This window comes from Erpetoichthys calabaricus, chromosome 3 (genome assembly GCF_900747795.2).
Source record: "Erpetoichthys calabaricus chromosome 3, fErpCal1.3, whole genome shotgun sequence".
In the NCBI taxonomy this organism is placed as follows: domain Eukaryota; kingdom Metazoa; phylum Chordata; class Cladistia; order Polypteriformes; family Polypteridae; genus Erpetoichthys; species Erpetoichthys calabaricus.
Genome location: NC_041396.2, coordinates 86,276,850 through 86,302,309, shown reverse-complemented (window position 1 = coordinate 86,302,309; position 25,460 = coordinate 86,276,850). Strand labels below are relative to the sequence as shown.

The window sequence follows — 25,460 nt, the reverse complement described above, 5'->3', positions numbered from 1 at the left end:
AGTGGAGTCTCTGTTCTTGCAAACAAATCCATGCCTAATGATAAACATCTTACAGTCCAAAATATTCTCTATTTGCTATCTTCAGTTAAGTCAGAATTTTCATCATCCAGTGTGCAATGTTTACCAGCTGGATAGACACAGACATGGGTTACTGCATGCTTTTTATTTTTGGTGTGAATGCTATAAAAAGGGCAAGCAAATTTCTGCCACTATTTAAATCTGTAAGTTGAAACAGGTTTACATGTGAAATATTTTAGGTAGCAAATGGATAACTGGAAAAAAAAAAACTTAACATTTTTAAGTAGCTCATATAATTCAGGAGCACAGGTTTTGGTGCAATAGAGAAATCAGCCATTGACATGGTGTCAGTCTCGTCACAGAGCATGCTCACACACAAACACTCAATTAAACTTAATGGTGTGCACATATGCATATTTTTACAATGTATAGTAAACACCAGAGTGTACAGAAAAAAACCCTGCAGATGTCATAAGGATGACCAAACTCCACACAGGCAGTGCATAGCCCAGCATTTAAACCTAGGAGCCTAGAGATATGTGTTAAAACCTGTACTGTACCTGTATAGTGTTAAAACTTGTACTGCCAATGTGTTGGAAAGACAAAGGCCGGGAGTGTTTTAATTGAATGATTTTTAAAATAATTTTAGTGCAAATCCATTTTTAGCTCATGCCAAGGTTCAGTGTGCTTAATGAAACAATTGTCATGTGGTGCACTAATCAGCGGGTTGGAATAAAATGAAGTGTGTTAGCATAGGGAAGATAAGAGAAATGCTTCTGTTACGAAGAGGTTTTGTTAGAGAGAGAGAGAGAGAATCAGATCACTTGATGGAGAAGTGTCAGAGAGAGTGAGAATGGGAAGGGCAGCATTAGCCTACTGATGAAGTAAAGAGAGAGCAAGACCAAAGGCTTCACGGAGGTTCCAGCTGATGGCTGTGATTCTGTCTGCTCCACTGAACACCAGATAGGATAGAGAGAGAGAGACAGGCAACGGGAAGAAGCAGAAGGACAGAGGTGAGATGCAGCGGCGTCCATAGAAGGACACAGTGCCCTTGGAGCTGCGCTGACCGGAAGAGGTGGCAACTCCGTGAATTGTGGGTACCGACAGAGGTGGCAATTCAGATCCACAAATACCGATTGAGGTTTACGGATTGGTAGAATGTAGTGGGCTGTGCACTCCCAGTGTCTGACAAGGCCAGAGAGAGAACAAAAGAAAGAAACGGGTTTTACTTCTCCACATTGTGGAATTTTTATATATTTGGATTCTCCTCTCTCAACACTCAAAGACACTGATTAGTTTTAAGGCACAATTTTATGGATTCATTTACTTATTGAGTCATTTATTGAGACATTTATATATGCACTGGAAATATCGGCCACAAAATAAACTGTTACTCTTCTGATCTGAACGTCTTTAATTTCACAGTATGAAATAAAAAATAACTCTTGGAAAGTGAAAATGGATCCGGCATTCATGTAGCCTGTTCACTAACATGCATTCATTCTGTCTTGTCCACTTTTTCCTACACTGCACGTTCCACATCTCCATAACACTTCTAGTCTGAAATCTGCACAGCTCACTTTAAATGATATTATTCTGTGATTAACCCATTAAATGGCCACAAAAACAAAATTATGCTTGTTTTAACAAATGAAAACAATATAAAGACTCAGACCTCCTCAATCTGCTGTTTACCCCTCTATTAATTTTGCTTCTTGTATACCAGCTTTATTAGCTGAACTTTATAAGCAAGTTACTTACAGATTTTTGAAAAACTAGGGAGCTTTGCCCCCTGCTCGCTTTGCTTGCTCCCCCCCTAAATCCCCCCCATCCTCCCACCCCCACCCCCCTGCCGAGGGCGGACTGCATGCCAGCCACTTCACATCTCTGCCATTGGCGTTGTGAAGAGGAGGGCTGAATGCACGCTAAGGAGATGCGGTCGCTCCTCCGATACCCCCTCTTACACGGTGATACAATGGGAAACAAATAGTTTTTTAACCCCTTCTATGCTCGATCAGCTGGCTTGCTGCTGCGCTGCATGATCTGCTTGTCGCGCAGCACATCAATCATTTAAAAGCCTGTACAGCAATGGTCCTTTTGTCTCACTGCCTTGTCTTGCGGGATGTTAAAGTGTCTCTGAGAAAATCACGTCTCGTCTCCTTCCAAGCCTTCCAAGATTTTGTTTTTAGAATAGAGAGATTTAACAATGTAATCGATTACAAATCTTAAGTGTACATTACCTCAACATTCTTCATACTGCCATATTTAGAGTTTGCACAGAATGCTGGTATATGTTTGGTTTTGTAGTACTATTTGTGCGTGTTTGTTTATGTTTCTTTTGTTGTGTCCAAAATCTAACTCTGTCAAAATATGGGAGCATGTGCTGGTGAAATGTGGAAGAAGGGCAAATGTTGGCTAAGCCCTGATATATCCTACATTATTTTAAATTTTATTCTGTCAAGGAGTGATCCGTTTTATTTGAACAGAGGCAGCCTAATGTTCCTCTGTATGTGAAACCAGAAAATGGCCATTGAACCAGCAGAGAGAGAGAGACAGAGTTTGCAGTCATCACTCTATAAACTTCTACCCTGTGAAACTGGTGCCGTGTTATTCCAAACTTGTAAATTATCAGCATGGTGGAGAGATTTGAATGTGTCATGTATTGCCCTAGCTACATGGCAGCACATCAAATGTATGTTTTGTGTGTACCTTTGCTTCATTGGTTGTTTCAGGAGTGTGAGCTTTTGAGCTTTATGGTAAAACTCCTAAAATGGCTGCTGCTTTGAGAGGTGCAGGCAGATATCAACGGAAATCACAATATAAGAAAGATCATTTGTATGTCCAGTACCTGTATCATAAAGTGATAATGGCACCTACTTTCATTTTCTTCTGCCCTTTCTTGTGGTTGCAGCAATCCGATATGGCAGGATGCCCGAAGCAGAGAAGCGAAAACTGGTAGCTGGGCTTCAAGCTGGAGAAGTGGATATCCAAAACCATGTTGGGAGCATGGATTTCAAGTTGTTGGCCAAACATGTCTACAATGCTTACTTGAAGAGCCTCAATATGACAAAGAAGAAAGCACGCAGTATTTTGACAGGCAAAAACAGCTCCAACCCGGTACCACACTGTAAAATTGTTCATTTTAGATGATAGTCCTTATAAAATACAGTATTTTGACTTGTTCAGGTTTTGGGAGAGCATGAATGCTTATTTTCATACCAACCTACTTGGTGTTCTTTTTGAATGTTTTTTTTTTTTTTTTAGCCATCCTGCAGTTTGTTTTCCAAGAAAAAAAAACTTATTCAAAAAAAAAAAAAAAAAACCACCCAGCCCCAGAAATGTAATGGCTAGCAAAGCAAAACATTCATGCATGCTGTTCATGGTCTGGAAGTTTGTTATTTGGGATTATTTTGGGCACAAAAGGAAAGGTGTTGTAATTTTTATTCACGCTACTGGGAGTCATTGACTACTTTCTGAGCATTAGGATATTTTTTCCCATTACATGGTTGGAAAGAAAGTTTCCAGGACTTCTAACTCGAACAGTGCATTTTAAAATATTAATTGTTAAGGATGTGGCAGTTGGTTCAGTGTTGCTTGTGGTAGTGGGATATATTGGTCATTCCTGAATGGCTAATTATTCAAACAAATTGAACCAGAATAATTTTAACTATTTTTACTACTGTCACTTTCCAGCCCTTCGTCATCCATGACATGGACACTTTGTGGCAGGCAGAGAATGGCATTGTGTGGAATCAGCTAACACAAGGTGCACCGCCAAACAAAGAAATTGGGGTTCATGTGTTCTATCGTTGCCAGTGCACCACTGTGGAGACTGTACGGGAACTCACAGAGTTTGCCAAAAATATCCCTGGCTTTGTAGAGCTCTACCTTAATGACCAAGTAAGTGATTACTTCATTCACTCTGAAGTTGTTACTCTGAAACGGTGGTGCTTATCAACCTCGATGAATGTGAGTACAGTGACCCACTAGCCCTTTCCTGTCCATTGCACTCTCAGAAATAAGAATGGCAGGCCAGTTGTATGTCAGATTGCCATTGTAGTCTTTGATCCACCGGATAAAGAAATTCTCTTCTGGATTGTGTTCCAACATGTGCTTGTAAACCTCTGGTAATCTTTTACTTTCTTAATTTCTGAGATATAGCCAAGTACACAAGAAGTATTTATCCACTACTTTGTGTTTTAGCAGCTTAAAAATTATGTTTAACCAGTGAGATAACCCCCCCCCCCAGTTATTTCATTAGGTCTGTGTCTTTCTGTTTACATAATGGCATGGTTAAAGATTATAATGAACACTTAACTTTTAGCATGTCACATAGTTTGGTCGTATCAGAGCATCACTTCTGTCGGTACATACAGCACTTGTGTCTGCAAGATCTTTGGAGCCAAAGAATTTTTAGCTTCATAATTGGCACTCCTCCATAAAAGACCTTCTTGGAAGATGTCTGTCTATGAACATCATCTTTAATTCCTGCCACTGACTTCTGTACCACATTATAGTCAGACTTTATCTTGCTTTAATTTCTCTAATAAGTACTTTTGTTGTCTGTCTGCTGTGTTTATAAGAATGGCTAAAACTAGGCACTGAACCAGTGATTTCATGTTTATCACTTTGATGAAGTGGACTGCGCTGAGATAAATGGGGCGTTCAGTAACTTTGAAAAGGTTTTGATCCCATCTACAGGCTTTTGCTTGTCTCTCACCAGATCTCTGACAGGCTTAGAATGCTCTTTTGTCTTCATTTTGAAGCCTCAACCACACAGATGAATAAGCAGTATGACTTGTTGAGGTATTGTACTGTATTGTGTTTGAGAAGATTTAGTCTTACCATTGATCAGCGTGGTGATTTCTATTTCAGTTTTTGCAAACTGCTCAAAGGTTTTGACATTTTTCATTTGATTTGAAATGATGTGTAGAGCTTTCAGATTACAAATGAAAACAATCACATCCTATTTATGCAAAAACTGAAACAAAAACTGTAATTCTTTAAGGCAATACACTTCAATAATATTACTTATATTAAACACAAAGATAAATAACAAAACATGAGAATATTTGTTTGCAGAGAAATAAGACGTACAGTATACAGGTAGTCCCCAGGTTACGGACATCCGACCTACGACTTACGAACGAGGACGCAGCTACAACGCATGCGTCTCAGTAACTGCCGCTCCATCATCGTCGGCCTGGAGATGCTGCAAGCGGTGACTGGAGGAGGGCGATTTCACTGCTCGCACAGTGTAGTGTCCCTCGGGTGGTTCCCGGCGGCAAACGGTGACCCGTGGTCCATAGTCACTGGGGCCACAGCTATCGCTCATGTGCAGGACGATGGTTCACTGTCCGCCCACTATGCCGCCGCAGCTACTGCTCCTGACAGGACGCAGGCTGAATAGAGCAGAGGGGGGCGTTTCACTGCCCGCCCAGCACACACGGCTGGTAATGCTGCAAGTGGTGACCCGGTTGTGGCTGAACGGGGCGGCGGGGGTAGCATTGTAGTGTGCCTCGGATGGCTGCCTGTTGAATTGGGGTTGGGCGATTCACTACTCCCCTTTGGCCGCACCGTGTTCATTCTACAGCATACTGTAGTGAAGGTGACTGTGAGGTGGGCTGGTGATGACCACCCCTCGCCGCCCCCATTCATTCTCAATAGCAAGCCTGCTTGTACTGTTACGCACATAGCAGGAAGTTGTCTCTTGTCAGTACATTACACGTGTTGACGACTGGTACCTAATCTGCTGTGATAGCGTGTACAGTGCTGTGCAGAAGAGCTCATCTTAACCTTTTGTCTTCACCCTTCAAGAATGTCTCTGAAACACAAATCTGATGCAAGTGCTGGTGATACAGTAAAGAAGAGAAAAAACATCACCATTGAAAATAAAGTAGAAATAATAAAAAGGTCAGAGAGAGGTGAAACTCCATCATTCATTGGCAGAGCACTTGATTACAGTCGGTCAAAAATAGCATTTATTAAAATAATGTACCTGTTTCGACTTACATACAAATTCAACGTAAGTACAAACCTACAGACCCTATCTTGTACGTAACCCGGGGACTGCCTGTATACAATTTCCACCCTTAGAGGAAGGTTACAAGCATGGTGGCTCTGAGGCTAGGGATGTGCTCTGGCAATCGGAAGGATGCTGGTTCGAATCCTGTAAGGGGACTCTGCTCTGTTGAGCCCTTTGAGCAAGGCCCTTAACCTACAATTGCTGAGCGCTTTGAGTAGTGAGAAAAGCGCTATATAAATGCAAAGAATTATTATTATTACAGTAATCCCTCCTCCATCGCAGGGGGTTGCGTTCCAGAAATCCCCGCGAAAGGTGAAAATCCGCGAAGTTATTTTTATATTGTCATGCTTGGGTCACAGATTTGCACAGAAACACAGGAAGTTGTAGAGAGACAGGAACGTTATTCAAACACTGCAAACAAACATTTGTCTCTTTTTCAAAAGTTTAAACTGTGCTCCATGACAAGACAGAGATGACAGTTCCGTCTCACAATTAAAAGAATGCAAACATATCTTCCTCTTCAAAGGAGTGCGCATCAGGAGCAGAGACTGTCAGAAAGAGAGAGAAAAGCAAACAAATCAATAGGGCTGTTTGGCTTTTAAGTATGCGAAGCACCGCGGCACAAAGCTGTTGAAGGCGGCAGCTCACACCCCCTCCGTCAGGAGCAGAGAAAGAGAGAGAGACAGAGAAAAAAAACAATCAAAAATCAATACGTGCCCTTCGAGCTTTTAAGTATACGAAGCACCGTGCAGCATGTCGCTTCATGAAGCAGCTGCACAGAAGGAAGCAACGTGAAGATAATCTTTCAGCATTTTTAGACAAGCGTCCGTATCTTCTAGGTGTGCGAACAGCCCCCCTGCACAATCCCCCTACGTCAGGATCCGAGAAAGTCAGCGCAAGACAGAGAGAGAGAAAAGTAAGTTGGGTAGCTCCTCAGCCATCTGCTAATAGTGTCCCTTATATGAAATCAACTGGGCAAACCAACTGAGGAAGCATGTACCAGAAATTAAAAGACCCATTGTCCGCAGAAATCCGCGAACCAGCAAAAAATCCACGATATATATTTAAATATGCTTACATATAAAATCCGCGATAGAGTGAAGCCGTGAAAGGTGAAGCGCGATATAGTGAGGGATTACTGTATTATTAAGCATCCCAGAGCCATATGTCCTCCTCAGTATTGCCAATGGAAAACAATGCATTGTGTGTCATGGGCCTAGTTTATCTAGAGTCGAATCTCCTAATTACATTTTTAAATAAATATTGTTCTCTTTGAGTCACTACTTTTGTTCTCAGTCATTCACACACGCAGAACTTATTAGGTCGCTGTTGTCTCATTGAATTGAGGTGGACTCATACTACGATGCACCTCAGTTCGTATATTTGCACTATACTGGTTAGCAGAGAACCCATGGCTTCTTGCTTAAAAGTGGTATCCATGCAGCTTGGGGTAATGAGAGAACTCCATTAGTTAGCCGCACAGAGGCTGTGTCTGAGCACTGCGAGCGGAGCGCTTCCTCAGCTAATCTCTCTTTCTCTGTCATGTCCTACCTTTCCTGTGCAGCATCACCACTACTTTCATGTAATCAATTGGCTTTACGGCTACTTAGTTCTCCTTTGTCTTTCTCACAACACTTCCATGTTTGATTACAGTTTACCTTTGATGTTGTAATTTTAAAATAGACCTAACTAACTTTGGTGAAAGTTAGCAGTGATAATATGATAACGTGTAAAGCTGAATAGGTTGTATTTTGTCAGTTTTCACTCTTCCATTGTATTGATATCCATATTCAATAAACTCTGTTTTTCCCCCAGCATAACGTCAATCAGTACTTTCTATTTTGCATTTAGATGCTGTACATCCTGATACATAAACTGGCAGGGTGGGTTATGTCCATATTGCAACTGTCAGCTAAGGTCAGCTGCATTCTGGGAAGGATCATCCTGTAGACAGATTATAATAATTTCATCTGAACAGAAGATGTTTGAAAACAGATCCATCATATGTGACGGGGCATCCATTCCAAGGCGCAGCCAGTGCCAGCATGGAGACCCACAATAGAAGAAAAATAGAAATGATGAAAGTATTACTAGAATTAAAAAGCGAAATAATCAGTACTTACTGAGGTGGGTTGGCACCCTGCCTGGGATTGGTACCTGCCTTGTGCCCTGTGTTGGCTGGGATTGGCTCCAGCAGACCCCCATGACCCTGTGTTTGGATTCAGCGGGTTGGAAAATGGATGGATAATCAGTACTTAACCTTAATTTCAACACTGAGACCAATGAGACTTCTTTAATATTAATAGACTGTGGTAGTCTGAGTGAGAAAAGGTTGAGAACTGTAGAATATTTTAGGGTGCCAGCATGGCTCTTCCCATTTACTTGCAATTTGTAATAAAAAAAAAAAAAACCTCGATGGAGTAAACAAAGCAATAAAAAAGGCTGTCGCCACATTAAAGGGTGGTTTCGTATTAATTCAGCTCTGCTGTCAGTTTGTCAGACTCGGTGCTCCTTTGGTCATGTTGTCTCCATGACACCTCCTTCTGGGCAGTTGTTCTTTTGAAGTCCCGGGGGTCAGTTACCCTCACTGGGCAGTTTTTCGAGACTGTGGAGACAAAAAATTGACAAGACAGTTAGCGGCCACAACCCCTCTTGACCTGGGGTGGTATCGCGTACTTGGGAATAGCTTCGTGGGTGATCCTCAGACATGCATGTGTGACAAGGCATATTATTGCAGAGTTTAGATGCTGTAGAGATAACATAATAAAACAATATCAAATAATTTATGTCTTAAACTTTTTTTTAATCTTGTTTAATTGACATTTTTGTGCTGTATGCACAAGTTTCAGTTAGTAATTAGTGGATAGGACCATGTTTAAAAAGAGACAGCTTATCCGAAGAATGCCTGGCCCTTCACCCCAATATCAATATGACATTAAACCACATGTGCGTGGCTGAGTTCAAGGAGAGGCGTAGATTTATTTTGAGTTCTGATGATCTCTTAATTCCATGTAACATGATAGGAAAGAATGTGAATCCTTGGGTCCTTGACAAATGACAGATTTTCTAATTAAAGTGATGTAATTTCTTGACAGGTTACACTTCTGAAATATGGAGTTCACGAAGCCATCTTTGCCATGCTGCCCTCATTTATGAACAAGGATGGTCTGCTTGTAGCCAATGGAAAAGGCTTTGTGACACGAGAGTTCTTACGCAGCTTACGTTGCCCTTTCAATGAAATTATGGAGCCTAAATTTGAATTTGCTGTGAAGTTTAATGCGTTGGAACTTGATGACAGTGACCTCTCTCTTTTTGTAGCTGCCATCATTCTCTGTGGAGGTGAGGTGTAGTTATGATTTGAATTCTAAATGAGCGCAGAAAATGAATCCTCATGTTCAAAGACTACGTACACATTACCAGGCTGAAGTGACTCGAATCCAGTTTTTTGCCTTAATGTGAAATAGGTCTGATCTTTTCAGGACTGTGTGGACACAGAAATCTGACGTTTTCAAATCAGATTTGGGTCTCTTTCGCATGTGGTCCTAGATCGGATACATATCTGATCCATGGCCATGCAACACGAATGAGAAGATTAGAATTCATAAGGTTTTTTGCCAGTACACAGGTTGAGCGCTGTCATCATCAGCCAGCACTGGCAAAACAACAATGGAAGAGAGCTAAGGCTGTGACAACAGTCCCAGACCCACAATTGCTGGACCTTTTCTCATACCCACACATCTTGATCTAATCATGTATAGCTGACGACTGTTTGCCGTCCTCCATAGGTGGCGCAGTGGTAGTGCTGCTGCTTTGCAGTAAGGAGACTGTGGAAGATTGTGAGTTCGCTTCCCGGTTCCTCCCTGTGTGGATAGCGCTTTGAGTACTGAGAAAAGCGCTATATAAATGTAATGAATGAATTATTATTATAGCAAAATACAATGCATACACTAGCTATTAGTCTGTCCATTTTGTCAGTTTTAATACCATGACTTCTGCACACAGTTTCAGACAACAGATGCGTTCACATTACATTTAGATGCAGGTCACTTGTACTTAAGAATGTGAACCATCAAAAAAGGCAAATTTGACCTGTGCAAAAAATCAGAATTGAGCAATGAGGCTTGTAATGTGAACGTAACGTAAAAGTATTTAATTTGTTATGGCTGGAAGTGTAGCGTACTGTTTTTAAACCTCTCTTGCAATCTTCTTACAGACCGGCCTGGACTCATGAATGTGAAGCAAGTAGAAGAAATCCAAGACAATATTCTACAAGTGTTGAACCTTCACCTACTGGCCAACCATCCCGACTCCCAGTATCTTTTTCCAAAGCTTCTACAGAAAATGGCAGATCTGCGGCAGCTAGTGACTGAGAATGCCCAGCTGGTACAGAAGATTAAAAAAACAGAGTCAGAGACCTCACTGCACCCGCTTCTACAGGAAATATATAAGGATATGTACTAAATATAAAATACAGATTTACACCGGCATATATAAGTAAATCTGCTGGGATTTATTTTCTAAAGTATGGTTCATCTCTTTTTTTCCACTCATTTCATTCACATGAATGTTGAACAAGTTCTGCCTCCAGCAAGAATCTCTCTTTGACACTTGGATTTTGTTTTGTTTTCTCCCTAAATAATTAACTCTTGATGTTGCTAGAAAATTTGACATGAACAGTGAAATTTGAAGAAGGCGTGCCCAAACACCTTTTTAACACATTATTGCTACTTTTATTATTGGGGAACATTTCAATGGGTAAGCCATAAAGCAAATTCTAAAAGGATATTAGCTCAAGTTTTACTAAGTGAACAAACATTTCCAAAAAATGTCATTCTGTGGGAGGACAACTACAGTTAATTTTTAAAAATAGGTAGCATTTTAAAATTTGAATGAGAGAAAATCATTTAGTTTTCAGATTTATTTAATTATTTTGATCCCTCAACATCTCATAAGCTATAGCATCTGAATCTGCTCACAAACTAAATGTTCTTGATTAAACTATTAAACTGAACAACCATACTCCTCTGGAACCCATCTTACATCACTTTTTAACTGAACACAAAATTAAAATGACCCAGAAAACTACCAGAATGGTTTGGCCCATTTTCAGTAAACATTGTAATTCAGCTTTTTAAATTATTTTTCTGATTCAAGTATTCTTTTACTGGGTTTCAGAAGGGTGCCATTCCAGAAATTGAGTTTTATATAAGTTATTTGACACATTGTACAGTACGCAACTACACAAAAAGTATACTTGGTGTCTCTTAACTAATCAAATACAGCCATTTCTGTATAAGTTAATAACAACAGGGATAGAAGCGGGTCAAGCAGAGAAATTTGAAATACTTTTAAGCCTTTAAAACAAACAGAATTAGGTAATTATAGAAAACAAGTGTTCTTTAGCTCTGTATTGCGTAACTCCAGATGTTGGCTTGCACAACTATAAATTATGCCTAGTTAACTTTGCTGTTCCATCAGATTCCTAAGAAAAATTCCCATCACTGACAAACAACTGCTCATCATTTTATTAGGAGTCCAGATTTTAAAGTTGGTGAATCTTTTACACATATTATTATATATGAGTGTAGTCATTCGCATTTGTGTTTTCACTTTGTATTGAGACCAAGTTCACATGGAATTAACAAAAGAGGTTTTATTTCATTTTCTGTTTAAGATCAATAACATTTTCAGAAGGAACAGTAGAGTTTTGGATTTTCCTATATGAGGATTAATTTTGAGCTTTTTGTTTACTAGAGATTCTGGTACAGGGATCACAAACTCAATTTTCTCATGAGCCATAATGCCGGTAGGTTTTATTCTATTCAATTTATTATTCAGAAGCCATTCTTAGTGGAGTATTATTAAACATTCAATCCGATGCATGCATCAGCACTGTCATATGTTTGGTTACAATTTGCAGTGAAGCTTACTTCAGTCATGTTCTAATGCACAAGAGTCAAGACAGGGTATAGATGTTTGCTTCACTGAAGGTTGTTAAGGTCATTTCCTTTTTAAGTAGCAGTGTTGTGCAAATAGTAAGATAGTAAGGACAGCTGCTGACTTACCATCATTTGCACTTTTTGTATTTTCATCATTATGTTCAGTATGGCATTGAGGTTTACAAAACATTTTCTCGACTTTCTCAGAAAAGTATAATTGACATTGCAAAAAAATGTTCAAGACAGCTGACATAAGATACCTGTGTAAATGACATGAACATTAAGACCAAGAACTGACACGTGTTTGGGGAAAACCTGCAATGATCCCAGCTTTCCAGTCTCGGAGTCTTGTGCCCTCTGTTTTAGCATCTACAGCAGGGATTTCCTCGGGTTGTCCTGGTTGGCAGTACGTTTTCATTGTAATCATTCGCTTTATCACAAGAGAATTTCAGTTTGTATTTTTTATTAACTCCTGATTTTCTGGTGTCTTGACTCAGTCTTTTGATTCAGCAAAATGTGAAATTACACAGGAATCATTTCAGATTGTTGCCATTTCAGTTTTCTTCTCATATTATTTTATCAGAACAGTCATGTATGCTTTTTATAGTTCTTGTGACCTGCAGTGCTTGTATTTTGTTGGAAACTGCCAGTTAGGTGTTCCATAAAAACCCTAGTTAAGACTAAAGCAAACCACATTATGTATAGTTCTTCAGTAAGAGCTTGTGACTGGGTTGTAATGTCAATACCAGCAATGAGAAGAAAAAAAAAATAATGCATGTATTTACATGCTGTTCAATAACCCGGTTATTCACAAACACCTGGTTTCTGAATTGCCATGCAAACCCTTATTCTGGTTAGAGAAACCCAAATATTGGTCTGTAACATGCAGGTTAGGTGCATTGGCGATCCTAAATTGTCCCTAATGTGTGCTTGGTGTGTGTGTGTGTGCCCTGCAATGGGCTGGCGCCCTGCCCAGGGTTTGTTCCTGCCTTGTGCCCTGTGCTGACTGGGATTGGCACCAGCAGACCCTCGTGACCCTGTGTTAGGATATAGCGGGTTGGATAATGACGGCCTGACTGACAAACCCTGTTAACACACTTAGATTTTGTCACAAGTAATCTGGTGATTTGGATGTGTAAACCCTAGCCACACACGCATCAAGCATCCACAGGTAGAAAACGATGGAAATGTCCACAAAGATGAATGTTCTCAGTGAAATGCTCTGGCAGTCACTGGTTGAAGTAATGTGTCTCTAAATTATGCTGCTGATCTGAATATACAGAGTTAAGCTAAGCACAGTCTTGGGAGCAGTGTCTACACGGTTAAAGTGATGTGCGTTACACAGTCTGATTACTTTTTAAAGTAATGAGTATTAAAGTCAACATTTCTGCACTGTTTATCCCAGGAGCCCTGGGTTTAAGACAAGAGTCAAACGTATCTATATGCCTCCCCTTTCAGGGATTGGTCACCCAACTAAGCGAAAAAGAGTGTGCTGCATGCAATCCGGTAAGGAAAACCCTCTAACTAAAATGTCGGTATTGTTTGAATCCTGCTATTTGCTATACAGTAGATATGTTTAAAACAGTGTGATCGGGACAGGCAGCAGCCCATGTCCATATGACAATTGTGGGGGGGGGGTTGGCTTTTGTGTAAAAAGGGGTGTTATTTAATTTACGGCCCGTGAAGCACTCGAGTATTTATAAACAAAATGATCAGTTTCTTTAAGGTTCATATACAGTGATACCTTGAGATACAAGTTTAATTCGTTCCGTGACCGAGCTCGTAAATCAAAATGCTCTTATCTCAAATCAATTTTCCCCATTGAATGAACTGAAATGCCATTAATCCATTCTGGACCCCCAAAAAACACTGCAATTGTTTTGTTACATGTTTTTAAATAAGAAAAATGTACTTATAAATAACGAATATTGTATAAAAACACAATACAATAGAATGTACTGCAATAAACTGGTTTTATTAAGTACAGTACAGTATAATGTACAGCATTTACCTTTGAGATCAGACGAGTTGAAGATGCTGACGGAGGTGGTGGAGAAAGGCTGAACTGAATACCTGAATGTCATTCACTGATTTTTGCCCTTTTTGTCACACCTTCCTCACTTTCATCTGCAGGGATTTTCGAAAAAAACCTGTCCAGTGAGGTCTGTTTCATCCTCCCTTTCAGAATGTTTCTAAAATGCGTCATGCAAGTGTCATTAAATAGTGCAGTCGCATGCCCAGTTGAAACTTTTTCTGCGTGTTTCTTTTGAATAAAGTCTGAAAGTTTCTCCCACATTCCCAACATTTCCTTTATCTCACTTGTAGAGATAACTTCCTCCGCCTCCTCCGCATCACTTATTTCCTGCAAAACCTCCGTGTGCTACTGCATCTGTAGCTCCTTTAGCTCCTCCGTTGTCAGTTCCTCAGAGTGCTCCTCGATGAGCTCATTGATGTCACCTTCATCCATGTCCAGGCTTGCTGGGGGATGTATCCTTCAGCCGCTATTATTCTTGCAAAAGTTTTGAGGTAATCCTCAGTTGCCTTCATGTCCTCGCTCACTGCCTCACCATGCCTGACAATGGAGTGAATGCCGGTCCTCTTTTTAAAATTCTCGAACCAGCCCCGACTGGCTTTAAACGGCTCGCCCGATGCCAAGTCTGTCGAAGTGCCTGGGGTCTGCTGCTGCAAATCAGCGTAAATCGCTCGTGCCTTCTCACAGATTATAGCCTCCGTCACGGTATCTCCTGCGAGCTGCTTCTCAGTCAACCACACAATCAGCAGCTTCTCCATCTTTTCATGGATAGATGTCCGCTGTTTAGAAATGATTTTAACGCCCTTGGCTGGCGTTATAGCCTTTATCGACTCCTGCTTCAGTATGGTGCAGATTGTAGAAGTGCTACACTTGTACTTCTTCGCCAGATCAATTACACGCACACCTTGCTCATGTTTTTCTATAATTTCTTCCTTTAATTCAATGCACATCATCCGCTGCTTCTTCTCTGCAGTGTCCTTCGCACTCACTTTCATCGGACCCATAGTTGGAAAAACGAAGTTTTGCAAAATAACTGTGAGCACAACGCTGAAGCTTCCACTGCGAGCTAACTGCTTAAAGTGAACGAGTGAGACACGGGATGTTGCGGCGTTCACTGTGGTGAGCTGCACAAACTAGCGGTGGCGTGGGATATCTGGAGCTGGCTCATAACCCAAATTTTAGCTCTCAACTCAAAGCAAAAAATCGGCCAAGAGACTGCTCGTATCTCAAAAAACTCGTTAGTTGGGACACTCGTAAGTCAAGGTATCACTGTATGGGCTTAGGATTTAATAGTAAATGTTGACCAGTCAAATGTGCAGTTTTTCATACAAAAGAATAAAAAAGTAACACACTTTTTGTAATACATTATATAAGTTACTATAAGACCTATTTTGTTACTTTTTTGTAAGTAATACGCAATGAACCTAAGTAACCTTTATAAGCAACACCCCCCACGCTCCATTTCTTGTTTTTGGATTTACGGTGGTTGTTGATGATGATTAATCTTTTTTAGTTCACTTCTGTGACATTGGAGCATTTTGCCAAAGGAGAACTCCATAAGTGGGCTCTCTTATGTAAAGGGAGGTTTTTGTTTTTTAGAAACCAGGTTTGTGCTTCAACCGGGTAACTCACCTTAGCCTTTTCTCTTTTTTTTGTGCATGTAAACGCACTCGCTAAAGTAACAAATCATTGGAATTCAGTTTAAAGAGCTGATTTTCATTTTGTCGTTCATTGAAGCCTGTATATTTATTTATTTTCATCATTCAATAATGGTCCAATGAAGTCTACATTTCAAAAGCTTTCTTGATCACAATTATTTAAAACAGTTACATTAAATAAAAGTAAAATCTGTACTTCTTTACATGATTATAAATAAAACCTTCATAACGTGCATTGCACAAATAAAGCTCGACTTGAAGGTACTATACAATCTAGTAATAAAAACAACTGCATTTGTACATATACAATTTATACAAAAGATATAATGTTGTAAAATACAAAAATGGCTACATAAACAGAAAAAAGTCACATTTTACAAAAGTAAAAAGTATTGAACACTCATTTGCATTTACCAGTAGGCTTTGCTGTCTCCACGTGGAAACCTCACAGTTCTAAAACTGTGCAGAACTTGGAAGCAAATGTGTTAGCTCAGTAACCGGCGATGTGTTCGGCAATAAGACGTTTGGAGTTCACATTTTGTTGACGCAGTCCAAGAGAGCATAAGAAAAGCTTAAGAATTGTTCAAGGGATCTGCTGCGGACTGTCACAGAGTACTGCATGTTTTACACTGGCCGTGGAAGAAGAGCATTTGCAGGAGCTTCTCCTGTTTAGTGAGCGATTTAGACAACTTTAAAGGTCAAAACAAAAAAGTAGTCTCATAAAATCAGTGTTGCACTTTGCTATTTTTTTCATTTGTTGATTAGATTTTTACAACACAAACACAAGGTCAGGGCAACTTAGTTATGATATCAAATGAATTAGTTTATATGGGAGTATTCTCCAGCATTAACTAAAGGAAAAAAGTATTAACTCTTTTGATCACCAGGACAGGACCATTGTGATTCCCACTGCTCTTCCTGAGCAGTTTTACATTCCAGCCCTGTCTTAACTAACCATGTTCAGATTTACATGTTCTAGAATTTATCCAAGAGACAGTTGGATAAACTGTCAAGTGAGCAAGTGGAAAAGTTGGATAGTTGGATAAACTGTCAACTGAGCAAGTGGAAAAGTTAGGTAGGTTGGAGAAAAACAAAACAAGTATTGTTTACTAGCCGTGCTACCCATCTAAGAATGGTTGAAATCTAAATAATCAACGCAGACCTCAGTGTTCACGTTTGCAGTCCACCATGCAATTTATATATCTCTGTTACATGCCATTTGGTATGGGATTCATAAAAGCAGAGTTTGTAATGCACCATCTACAGGAATGACAAATGCAATGCATTTTATTACTGCATCATCTTTTGAAATGACAGAGACATAGGATCTGGACAGACACACAGAAACCGCCCTTTATTAAGGTGTATATTTGTATTGTGCCATCTGTTGGAATGACAAATGTAATACATATGTCTGTTACATGCCATTTGGTATAGGATCCGTAAAATCAGTGTTAATGTTTGTGATGCGCCATCTGTTGGAATGACAAATGCAATGTAGTTTATGACTAAAAATGTTTGTGATGCACCATGTTTTGGAATGACAGAGACATAGCAACCAGATGGACACAAACATCCTTTTATTAAGGTGCATAAATGTATACATATGTGCATTGAATGTAGCCAAATTATCTCTAATGATTCCTTGTATTCCAATCCTACATTGGAAATAACAAGCCGAACAGTTACAGTATTCAAGAGTTTACTATTAGGAACCTGGGTGACATTTAGTTGAAGAGCCGGATATTAATGCATTTCCAGTAAGTAAAATATCAACAGCATTAATTTCATTTAGTACCATAATATATAACTAAAAACTTACAACTCGATAACCCTTTTATAATAAAGTATTAATTTTCAATAAGTATAACTTAAAACTGATAAACTAAAATAATACTGATAATATGAAATACATTTTTAAACTAGAAGTCGTTTCTTAATTTATAATCCAAAAGAAAGTGCAGAAACAAGATTTGTGGATTCTGTGATCGGTGGCTAGTAGCACAAATGGAGACGTAAGCCCTTAGCCATTGGGGTAAACTCCTCCGTCACCAGATGCCCCTTTTCATTCAGTAGCCACCGGATGGATGGATTTTTATTTTAACCAACGCAATTTTATCAAGCTAGTTTGTGCAAGTGGTGTTGAATAAAAAGAGACCCGTTAAAATCTCTAACCTGAATGTGTTTCTGTTTACAGGGTGGGCTATACATGAGTCTCTCCCTTCGCTCCCTCCCTTTAACTGCAGTGACGAGTAGTCATGAGAGATGGCCATTTTCATCTGGACGTCCATGTTTTCAGGTTTCTTCACGTTCTGATAAGTTGATATAGTAGGAAGAAAAGGATTGTGGCGTTCATTTCCTTCCTGTGTTTAGTCCTCCATGACCGAGTGATGATCTTTTAGGCACTGACAGAACAAACACCTCGAGAGGTTTACATGCTGACAGATTAAGTTGCTGTTTTTAGTGCACTCGTGATTCTACAATCCTACTGTGCTATTGCTGCTGACTTGTTTATTATGTTTTTCTTTCTTTTTTTCTCAAATAACCTATAAGCACCGTCTACCTCTTTGTGAATTTATATTGCATATTTTGAAATTTAAATTGCAGGGTGCACAGCATAAAATAAACCTGTATTTAACTTGTAATTAAATCTGCCTCATTTATAACATTCCTTTACATTGGAACTCCTAGTTTTCTCTTTTTTAATCCATACTTTAATGAATCTTCTCTGCTGCAGAGCTTCATTTCTGAATTGTTCAGGTGCAACTTTGTCTTGTGTACTGCGCCTGGACTGGTACGTATGGAGAGATGTTTCAAATGTTCTATTCATGTTAGCTTTGACTTACACTCCTTTATAATATTACACTACTGTGGCAAAATTCATGGTACAAGGAATCAAAGAGTTTTGCTTTTTAAATATGTGTTAAAGTTTGTTCAGTATGTATGTGGTGGTTAGGGACAATCTTGACTGGATCTTTTCTTTACTGTTGTAGTATACAGCTGAAATATAGAATAATTTTTCCTCTTTTTTACTCATTTAAGTTTAGTAGTATGCTGTTTACCTTCTGTAACGAAACGGGTTTGATTTCATTTTGCCAACTCCACCCTGCTACTAACAAGTGGCCTGGCAGGGAAGGGGGCGCTCCTTTACTTCTGTACCTTTACTCACATCATATTCACACCAGTCAGAATCTAACCATTAGAATGTCTCTGCCATTATTTAGAGAAGATATCAAAAAATCTTGTTCAAGTTTACTAATTTTTGAAAATCAGCAAAATGGCTACCAGGAGGAGAATGTGTTTTTTTGCAAGCATTTCTTTACTTTGATTGAGTCTCCTTTAGGGGCAGCACAGCGGTTGGCACACATATGAAACCCGTGTTACAATCCCATTCTTTCAGTGTAAAGCTCACCTGTTCTCTGTGTTTCTTTGTAGGCCGTCTCTGAGTAATGAAGCTTCCACCAAGATCCAAGAGCCATGCAGGTTAGGTTCATTGGTAACTGTGTGCATTACTGGTGTGCTCTCAAAAAATGACACAATGGACCTTTGATATAAACATTAAACTGAAGCTTCATATGTACACTTGTAAACAGATGATTACCTAGGAATTCAATACAGCAGTAGCACTCCACTGAGTGGGCATATTGGCCTGCGGTACTTGAGTAACATGTGGTTTCTTTATGCTTACATTGTGGAGACGTGTGTGGCTGAAAATGAGACCTGCAACTCATTTGTTTTCATTTTGACTTTTTCATTTCATTCAGCTCCTTCCTATCATTTACTGTAATTGAAGATGAGTTCCAAAATCTGCTAATTACACTTTTTGGTAATATTTAGTGAACACGTGATTGTGACTTTTCATGCAGTTGGTCATGCGCCGAAAATATGTTTGAGCTTCAAAACCTGCTAATTGCAACAGTGTAGCGCTCTAGTTTTAGAGATTTAGTTTCAAAATCTGCGTACGGACCCAGATTTTCCTATTTATCTCCAAAATGTATCTTTTGTACTTGGCTGATTTTGGAACTGAGCTCTTCAATCCTTTCCTTTAAATTAGGCAACACTTTTCACTCTTGAGCCACATCTGTGGTTGAGTTGAGTGTCTCTAAACTGCATCCTGAAACTTATTTAGATCAGATTTTTTAGTACTGTAGGATTATATAAGTCTACACAGAGGACCATACAGTGTGTGTATGTATGTATGTATGTGTATACAGTATATATATATGTGTATGTATATATATTATGTATGTATATGTACAGGGTGTTCGTAAAGTCCATGTGCAATTTAAAATAGTTGTAACTTTGTAAGTATATGTGATAGAAAGAATCTGTAAAAAGGATTAGAAAGCTTGATGTATGTTTTTTTTTTTTTTTTTGTCTTTCGAAGTTTTATTTTTGCTGTATTTGAGAAACTGAAAATCCACACGAGTCTGTTGAACATGAAAGAGATTCTCCCAAAGTTAATGCGTGGTGTGCTTTGGGAACAAATCAAGTCATAGGGCCATTCTTTTTTGAAGGGCGTGTTGTTAATGGTGATAGCTATTTAGAAATGCTGCAAAATTACTTTATTCCTCAACTTGAACAATTAGGACTGATAGAGAATACAGTGTTTCAACAAGATGGTGCTTTTTGTCACTTTGCTTTGTATGTTAGACAGTTTCTATGTGAGAAATTCCCTAAGAGATGGATTAGAAGAGGTGGACCATTTTCTTGGCCTCCACGTTTGCCAGATTTGACTCCATTGGATTTCTTTTTATGTGGACATGTGATAACTAATGTTTATTTAGAAGACTTCCAAGCTAGAATAACTGATGTGATTGCTGGTATTACTGAAAATCAGCTTGAAAACGTTTTCCAAGAACTACAGCATTGTATTACCCTTTGTATTAGTAATGATGGTGGACATGTTGAAAATTAACAAGAACAATGAAAAATGTCTTTCTTCTTTCTAATCCTTTTAACAGATTCTTTCTATCACATATACTTTTAAACTATTTTAAACATATATATATACATGGGGGCCTTGCCCCCTACTCGCTTCGTTCGCCAACCCCCTTGGCCTGTGCAAAGCACCAGCCACTTCACATCTCTGCCGCTCACATATGTGAATTTCACTTTCACCAAACAAAAAATCTTTTAATTCTCGCAGATACGCCACTTCATTGGGAAGAAACACTACTTTTCACTGATGGAAACACAAATTAGACGATCTACAAGTCTCTGACTTAGAATATGTTGTTTGTGTTTAAACTTTATCTCTTTTCGCTGTTCAATTATTTCACCGAGTAGTAATCTCCATTTGTTTGCGCTAATGTGATCTTTACTATCATTTTTTTGAGACTGTCAAATTTGCATACCTCACCAACGTTTTTGAATTCTTTACGATGTTCTACTTTGTCATCTACTCTTTCTTTTATTTCCGGCCCCAGGCGTGGTTAAATCTCTTGGCACAAAGTCTCGTCTCGCGGGACATGAAAGTATCACTCTGAAAAAGTCACGTCTCATCCCAGGATTTTTTTATTATTACAGTATAGATATATATATATGGAAGAGAAGGTCTGTGATACAGTTTGCATATTTGCAGCTGGAGATCCACAAAGGGAGAAAAAATTAATCACGTATCATAAAAAAAACTACTTTATGATATGTGATTCATTTTTTTCTCCCCTTGTGGATCTCCAGCTGCAAATATATATATATGTGTGTGTGTGTATATACTGTATATGTCATTATGGGTGTATAGTTCATGTGTACTTAAACCCAGTTGATTCAGGATTGTTAGCAGTCGGCGGTTATCTTTTATGAAGTACCTCACAGTATTGTTCGCAGTTCAGCTGTGGATGACAAAGTCTCAGTCAGCACTTTAGGTTTGAGACGTTACTATTAATATCTTCATCATAATCAGTCTTGCTCATTAACTTATGTAATTTGCTTTCTTGTGCCTGTGTGTCAGTCATGATTCTTACTTCAGGTGAAAGATGTTGCTGATGAGCGAAAATGAAAGGATTTTTATTAAGACTGTAACATGAAAGCTTCAAAGCAGTAATACTGATAACAAAAGAATGCCTTATTATACCTGTGAATTAGTCAATCAAAATGAGTGCAGACAGGCATCCTGGCCCATCATCTCAAGAGTCAAAGTTCAGATGATAAGACCAATGTGTCCGCTAAAGCCACCAGCACATTACACCGCTTAGATCACACTGAACAACTGCAGTCACCGCATCTCTTTGCCTTGATGCTGTCAGATTACATGATTCAGAATACCGGGAGATTTTCCAAAGTAACGAGAGTGGGCCGCATTTTCCATTCAGTTGTGGTATGACAGACCAGCCTCTGTTCTGTTTTAGCAGTAAGTTTGAAACGCTCGTAATTCCTACTTTCCCTGAAGCTGCATTGTATGGTTTGTAGTTCCAATACTAATTGGTTGTCAGGTAGTGCCCACACAGAACCCACCACCTATGTCTTAAGGTCAATTGAAACCCATTTGATTTTCTTGTGACAAGACGCAGACCTTTGTGGCCGAGTCACTGGAGATGTCACAGTACATGACTGACTATCCCAGACGTCCCAAGACTGCGTAAATTAAGTGCCAGTGAAAATCACTGGAAGAGTCATGTCGTGTGACAGGGGCTTACGATGAGTGTTTTGAAAACACTAAAAGTACAAAGGCACTTCACTGGATAGACACTTGGAAACAGTAGCTGCAGCCCTGGGAACAACTAGCTGTTTGACAATCATAGTAATAATAATAATTCTTTGCATTTATATAGCGCTTTTCTCACTACTCAAAGCGCTCAGCAATGGCAGGTTAAGGGCCTTGCTCAAGAGTCCAACAGAGCAGAGTCCCTTTTGGCATTTACGGGATTCGAACCGGCAACCTTCCGATTGCCAGTGCAGATCTCTAGCCTCTCATGAGAAGCAATCATGGCATGTGAAACCATCAGCGTCCACATGACCTACACAGAGGAACTCAGTCATTTATCCAGCAGCATTACCCAACAATTTGAAAAATGAATTAAAGTATTCAGATGAAAATCTCAAGATTCTCCCCTTTTGCGCTGTCATTTCTTGATGTGTTTTCTGAGCTTACACATAACTGCTGAACTCCAACAAGACGGTTAGGGTGAGCAGCAAAGATTTATCAGTCATGGAGAGCTTCTGTAAAGATATTTGAGCAAACCTGCACTTTGAGAAACATTCTGAATTCATCTTAAAAAATTCTGACTGGACAAATGGAGTGGACAGTGGACCTTCTGACTTTCATCTCCGTGGGCATCAATGCAATAACAAAATCATAATTTGAGAACATTAGACTCACATTGAGCAATTTAGAAAACACTGGTATTCTTCGTGGAGTTCATACTAAATTTGCGTTTTCAACGTTTTTCTTTCTTTTCTTTTTTACTTTACCATTAGGAGCTTCTAGTTCAGAAATAAACCTTTCAAGTAAATTTGATTGGCTTTTCAGATCAACAGTAAGCCATGACTAAGAATAAGAGGTAAACATGAGGTGTTGTCTGAATTTTTTTTCTTACTTCATAAATAAATGTAAAGGTGGGACAGACCCCCAACGCCAGAGCCCTGGGTTCAAATTGCAGCCTAAGCGCTGTCTGTAGAAGCTTGTGTGCTGTGCGTTCTTCCCACGTCTCTGTCTTTATTTTACCCCCAAACCAGAGCCTCCAGTTACCGTCCACATCACAAAAAAGCTTGCAGCTAGCACATCCCAGTGGGATCACACATGCGCCATGCTGCACTGGTCTGCGGTTAGAAAAGGGCTATAAACTTGAAAATGAACGGCTGGACTGGGTTACAGCTTCTCATACTCGTAGTCCTGCTGGTTTCTCAGCCAGGGTACCCTGTTTGCGGATGTCACTGTATGTGTGCTCTGGGATGAGGGGATGTCCCATTACTGAATTGTAAAAAAGCGAGATTCTTGACCATAAAAGTTGACTACTGTGAAGACTGAAAGGTTTGGTCAGGTGCCCTTTTAGTCCATCAGTGGTGGTCTGCAGCCTTAATAGAACATAAAGTTTTGGATGTGCTTCTCCATTGTATCTCCAGCCCATCCTTCCCTCCATCCAGTCACGACTTTAGTTTTATAAAAGATCAACCCAACAACTCCGCTCTGTATGTAAACCTGGGTATGCAATTTAACATAAGCTATACATTTTTCAAGTAATATATTATATGGCCACTCCACTTCTGTTGTTGTTTTCATTTCAAACGTCCAGTGAGCAGTGGAGCAGGCAATGGGATAAAACAACTAAGAGCAAATAAACTATTTGTAGATGTTTCAGATGGATTTTATATATGAAATGTATATATGCAGTGTTGTTAAACAAGTGTATACATACAATTGCAAAGATTCTCTTAGATATTTTGATTAAAAAATAAACTATTAAAATGCATTGCATATTATGCATTGATGTTTGTATCCTCATTTTTATGTCTGTTGTTTCTAATGTGGAAAATTTCCCATCAGACTCCGGTAGAGGATTAACAGCCACCCCAGAATCTGTGATGATGGAAATGGACAGATGGATTGAAGCTCTGCTATCCTCGACGTTGTAGCAGTCTGGTCCAAGATGCATTTTAATTGAGCCGGTGGTGCATCACATGACTTCTTGTCTGAGGAGATGTCAGACTTGATAAGTTCAGTCGTTGAATTTGTTGCCCGAGGACGTCAGATTACACAACTAGGAATCGCAAGGCATGACGAACTACAGGACTCTGTGACGACTTTCTAGCGCATTTTCACATTTTAAAAATACTGCAAGTTTGCTTTGTTTTCCGACAGCCAATAACGAGTTGCCTGACAAAGCCGATGCTACACAAGTGCTTTTCAGATAATACGAGATCAGCTGCAACTATTTTCTTTTCTCCATTCTGTCATTGTGCATAAAGCATGAGACATCAGACAGACGAGCCTCTGCTCTGTTTGCAAAGTCCACGACCCCTGTGTTCCTTATTCCTTTTAGTTGCGTTATGCACATTACATGTCTGGCTGAGCACTCACACACACACATAACCCACCCCATGACTTAAGATAAAATCAACTTGGTTTCGTTTTTGTGGGGGTGAGTCGTCGACTAGTTGGGCTGAGTTGCTGGGTAGGACAGACTACACAACTGCCGATCAGCAGAGCACACCATGAAGTCTGCAAACTGGTGAAGTCTTGAAATGTGACAGTGCCTTTGGGTGTTTGTGGTGGGGTGTGTCACGGAGGGGTGTTTTTGATGATTTCATGTTTTAGGTTTTTATTATTGAGGAAGCTGGTTAATCAGTACCAACATGCATGTGCACTCGCCTTAACAAGGTGACTGCCATTTAGCAGCGTGACAAGGGAACGGCATCATCTAGGGTTGGTGGCCTGCAGTTAAAAAGAAGGGGTGCAAGTAAGGTAAGAGAGGAAAAAATGAAATGAAGAAGGAAAGAGTGTGAAGGAGAAGCAAGAGCGGAACAGGATGGAGTGAGCCTCGTGTGAGTTACCATAGAGGTGAGAGACGGATTAAAAAGTGAGATACAGAAGGAAGGAGACGTCTGGAACTGCTGAGCAATTTTAAGTAGCTGGCGAGGAGGAAGGAACAGTCCGGAGAGAAGTGCAAAGGTGGGGTTGTGTGTGCCGTGTGCAGGGGTTCTGCCAATGGGGGCACAAAGGCCAGGGACAAGTTGCCTGGAATCTGATCAGAATTCCCAAGAACTTTGGGTGAACTCTGTGGTTCAGTGGGGAGGATTAGAAGATTCCTTGTTTATTTTGTTAATTGTTCTGTCTGTTAAGTGACTGA

The 25,460-nt window shown here is 39.7% G+C and overlaps 1 protein-coding gene and 1 long non-coding RNA gene across 3 annotated transcripts in view; both read left to right on the top strand.

Moving 5' to 3' along the window:
• The window catches only part of ppardb (peroxisome proliferator-activated receptor delta b), a 75,024-nt gene extending 56,676 nt beyond the window's left edge, over window positions 1–18,348 (top strand). Inside the window, exons 5-9 of one of the 2 annotated variants that reach the window (XR_007934440.1) lie at window positions 2,930–3,135; window positions 3,712–3,918; window positions 9,139–9,382; window positions 10,257–16,693; window positions 16,759–18,348. Coding sequence is in view for 1 of the 2 variants with exons in the window: in XM_028797035.2 (XP_028652868.1) it covers window positions 2,930–3,135; window positions 3,712–3,918; window positions 9,139–9,382; window positions 10,257–10,504 (905 nt within the window). In the remaining variant the exon portion in view is untranslated. Of the gene's footprint in view, window positions 1–2,929; window positions 3,136–3,711; window positions 3,919–9,138; window positions 9,383–10,256 lie in introns of both variants that reach the window. The other variant, XM_028797035.2, reaches the window with a different exon arrangement.
• A 2,984-nt stretch (window positions 18,349–21,332) lies between these two features.
• Window positions 21,333–24,101, top strand: LOC127527072 (uncharacterized). Its single transcript, XR_007934443.1, has 2 exons — window positions 21,333–22,414; window positions 22,581–24,101. It is a non-coding gene; the product is annotated as an uncharacterized LOC127527072 (long non-coding RNA).
• Window positions 24,102–25,460: the final 1,359 nt, after the last annotated feature.